General features: G+C 44.6%; 1 protein-coding gene across 1 annotated transcript in view; it reads right to left on the bottom strand.

Annotated features, from left to right (window-relative positions):
- LOC134456913 (receptor-type tyrosine-protein phosphatase mu-like) overlaps positions 1–2,802 on the bottom strand; it is a 186,852-nt gene extending 184,050 nt beyond the window's left edge. Inside the window, exon 1 of the mRNA XM_063208557.1 lies at positions 2,437–2,802. Within this exon, the coding sequence (XP_063064627.1) occupies positions 2,437–2,509 (73 nt within the window). The 5' untranslated portion in view covers positions 2,510–2,802. The remainder of the gene's footprint in view (positions 1–2,436) is intronic.
- Positions 2,803–4,582: the final 1,780 nt, after the last annotated feature.

Here is a 4,582-nt window from a genome sequence, read left to right as displayed (position 1 = left end):
CCTCAATTTAATACCAGTGATACTCAAACAAGTGGAAAGCTAGGGGGGAAAACAGGTCACTTTTTGTAATGGAAGTAGTCACTTCCAAAAGATGTTTTTGTCCAATTCTGTCTAAGGGAAGACATGTCAGCATTTGCAATCATCAACCCTCACAATCCTTGTTAGTGAGATAATAATAATAATAATAATAATAATAATAATAATAATAATTTGAATAATCTTTTCAAAATGATTTTGTATGGCACAGGTCATATCCTGCAGATTAAAGTGTAACAGCGTAACAGGTTGATAAGAACACAAGGGTTGGCCAATTTGCAAGGACACGGTCCTTTCTGAAGCCACAACGTACGGTCGGGGAGCTGTGAGGATGGATGCTTGGACAATTGGAGAAGCCATGCTGCCCCCAACAGGCACTTATTGGTAAGACACCATTAGATTGCTCCCACTTCTTCATGCCGTTCGTGTGTCTCTGAGAACAGCAAAGCTTTTATATCAGATACCTCTGCCCCCTCTATAATCAGTCCAACGAGTAGGGAATGGCAAAAAAACGCCGGATTCCTCAGAAGCATAAGGCAAAACATTTTATTACAATGATCTTAACCAAGTCATTGAGACTCTTATAGTTATCATGTTATGTAGTGTTTTGTTATTGTTAAGATTTCAGAACATTTGAATAACACATCCTAATAATTAATTCGAGGTACGCTGCAATATAATCGATAGATTATCTTAATTTTCATTTCAAGTCTCATGTGTTGCCTTGCCAGGTTTCTTCCTCACCAAACATGCTCGTGTATACTTCACATGTTGGACCCCCAACCTTGTTGGCTTGATTTGATTTTAGGTGTCCCTCGCTGAATTCACATAACCCATCTGTTGGGGAAATGAGCACAGGCTCGTTTTTTTTCTTGCTTTAAAACATTCACAGCCGCATTTCTCAAGTAATGCAACAAGGGAAAACTACTCTGCCAAATGCACTGCCGCGTCAGGCGTTGGACGTGGCCCCGGGGGCGCACATTTACAATGCAAGCCTATCGATTAGAGCGGCGATAATGTACCCATAGAGAGTTTTAAAACTCCATCCCGGTCGACAGGGGAAAAATGACCCCTTTTAAGAGCGGGGATGAAGCCGTTTGGTGTCACCTCCCTCCGGCGTAATGCGCTGGGTGCAGAGTGCCCGACTAGTCCATTTGCGAGCGAGCGCGCTGTCTAGCAGCACCTGCGAGTGAGTCCACTAATGCTGCTGCCCTCTCGTGCCCTCTGCGCGCTCCGGACCGCGGTGCTGTGCCAAGTAAACAAACTCTTTTCAGGAACAAAAACACATTTGGGTTTCCCCAAAGAGTACACTACACTCTAGGCTTCATCTGGTGGTCATGTTGGTAACTTTACCGACAGCACTAAACACTAGTTTGCCTTTTACATTAATGAGATATTATTCATAGTCATGTATAGTCGATTAAAATGAAATATCAAAACTGAAAAGGCAGAGTACGAGTGGATATGGATTGCGCAGCAATACTAAAAGTTCTATAGTACGTATACAGGGCTCTCACACAGTATCGCGGCACGCTCTCTCTGTCGTGGTTCCAGATTACGCACAAGTTATTGTGAGATACCGATAGCCTACACGGCGGCGAAGGCATGCGATATCACAACGCGTAGCCCACCACAAAAAATACATCCCATACCGATATTCAACTAATATAAAGGACTGTCTTATTCAGTATCGAAGCCTTTATCATGAATTAGACATTAACAGCTTTCCGTAATGTGACCTGGTCTTATCGGTCCGGCTTTCATGTCGGTTAACAGGTATGTGCTTAACTGGAATAAAAGTAAATTATTTTAAAATTTGATTTCATTGCTGCATGTCTTGTATGCTGTGCATTCCTCAACGACACAGGCAGACGAGGTCCGCGCGTCTGAAGGGAATGCTGTGGTATGCAGGGCACGCTATGGGCAGTGTTTTTCAAACTCTCAAGTCATTCCAAGAAGCAACGCGGTCGTGTTTATAAATAGGAAAAGGGATTGGAGACAACCTTACAATTACGAAGTCACCGCATCCACAAATGAGGCGATTCGCCGCCTGGCCCCGAGAGCACTCCCTATCAGTTAGACTGGTTAACTTGGTACGATTTAAAAACTTTGCATGCATAACTCAAGAAAACAACAACAACCACACCGACAAAAGCAACATGCACTTATGCAGGAAAAAAACTTGGCGTCTTGTCCTAAATAGAATCTGGTGCGATCTGGACCACAAAAACATGGTGATTACGAGATGAAATATTCCCCAGTCAGAGAGTTTTGAGGCAACCAAAAATAAACCCGCCAGCTGTACATTCAGGAGAGTCCAACAAGAGTGCCGAATCCATCTGAACAACATCAATTAATTCCATCAGCCGTGCGTATAATACGGGGGAATTCCGACCTCACCTTTGAACACTTGCCCCCGGACCGAAACCAGCAAACTGACAGCCGTGAAGAAACAAGCCAGAAGTTTATCCATCTCTCTCCGAGAAGGCACGGAGCTTCGCCCCAGACACGGGGTTCGGTAACACGAAACTCCTCACAGGTGTCGCCTCCCGTCCGCCGGGGGATTTTGCCTTTCACGTCCGTACCGGTGCCGGTGTTTCAACCGGTGTAGCGCTGCGCTGCTCTAGAATACCTGTGTGACCGACTCCGCGCGCGACCACGCTCCGACTTTCAAGAGATTTCCAGGAGGAGCCTTAAGCCTTTAGTCAAACAGAGAAGAGCGAGGTAGCTCGCTATCTTCTCCGATAGAGGGTGTCTCTCTCTCTCTCTCTCTCTCTCTCTCTCTCTCTCTCTCTCTCTCTCTCTCTCTCTCTCTCTCTCTCTCTCTCTCTCTCTCTCTCTCTCTCTCTGAATGTGAATGTGCTCCGCGTGTGGCTGTGTATTTGAATGCACAGCTGCGTGCTCAATTTGAGCGCGCGGGTATTTGCCCGACTGCACGCGGGAGTTCACTGAAACCAGTTAATCGCTCAAGGGTGCCTTGTCTCGCACAGCGGCTAGAGAAATCAATACACAGGGCATTTTCACATGATGTCGGAATAATAGGCTATCGCGCCAGCCTTACGAGCCATATGATTATGGAATATCTTCCAAAATAACTATTCAGTGTGATGCGACTTAATTTAATGTATCAGACTATATTATTCATTATAAACAAGCAAATTGTTCCTCTCCATCCAAACATCCGATAGAGATTTCCAAATGTAGCCTAAATCTTCTAATATCATTACTTTAATTCTGTTATGACCTACAGTACAGACGGTATTATCCAAAGCCACATACAAAAGAGCGCATCAACAGCATCGTGTCGGAACAATACAGAATATAGAGCATGAGTTCCAATGCAAAGCCAAAGGCAAAGTGCAGTAACTACGTCAACATTGAAACGGAGAGAAGGCCTTCAAAATAATTGGCATTAGGTTGGATGTTGTAGTTACTGAAATGTCGATATGGCAATATCTTTACGAGATTGCAGCCAGACACATTTGGAGACACATTTGGACCAAACGGCTTCGTCACGAGATGAAGGAGGTATTATGAATACCACTTGCTGTCTATACTCAATTTATTTATTTATTTATTTGGTCTTTTTGACTTTATTTATGATAGGACAGTGAAGGTGGTGACAGGAAGAGAGTGGGGAGAGAGAGATGGGAAAGGGCCGGCAAAGGACCAGGGCCGGGAATCGAACCCAGGTCAGCCGCGTGGTAGACGAGTGCCCTACCGTTTGGCCACAGCAGGGCCCATCTACACACAAAATATGTAGTTACACCTTTGTAGGGTAGAGTAACCTACATCACTACCAAAGCTTGTTATGGAGGCCTATCAAGTTAATTGCAGAACAATAGCCTAATGCTTTTGTTCCGTCAGAGGTGTCGTTCAGAAGGGTAAAGTGTGTCTGAGTCCCCAGGGCACACGTGGGGGCCCACACAGACTCCAATTTCTGAAGATATATGGCTGGGGGAGTCCATTGGAGCTAATTGTACATAGGGCCCAACATTTTCCGCTACACCTCTGATCAGCTTGTTGTAACAGTTCGTTTTTTTTCCACCAAAGGGGGGCCATAAATGACGCAGAGCAGTCTGTTTATAGCAGACTGTTTGGCAGGGCGACCTGCCTTACCTTTATACCCTCACGCCACTCAATTATTAGCTTGGGACTGGAAGATTGTAGGTTCGAATACAACACCATTGAGCAAAATGTCGCCCCCTGCTGTAGGCTGAAGTAATCTGGCATATAGGGCATTTTCCTGGTGGGCAAGGTGGCCGATGCTGTTTTTGTTATTTTGTTTTTTTGGGATTTGTTTTAGATATTTTATTCTTTTGTCTGGTTTACGTTTTATATTGTTTTGTTTTTTGTTGTTGTTATTGATTTGTTTGTTTATTTTTTTCCCATAGGGACTGATCCACCATGTTGATGCGGTGACCGGGCCATTGGTCCAACGTTAATATTGACAGTGTACTGATCCAATCATATCATAGCATATCATACAACAAGTCCGACAGGCGGACAAAGATGCGTCCGATGGCGGCGAAGATGGTGTTTTTTG

Source organism: Engraulis encrasicolus, chromosome 10, assembly GCF_034702125.1.
Source record: "Engraulis encrasicolus isolate BLACKSEA-1 chromosome 10, IST_EnEncr_1.0, whole genome shotgun sequence".
NCBI lineage: Eukaryota > Metazoa > Chordata > Actinopteri > Clupeiformes > Engraulidae > Engraulis > Engraulis encrasicolus.
The sequence above is the reverse complement of the archived record's forward strand: the minus strand, read 5'-3'. Positions and strand labels throughout refer to the sequence as shown.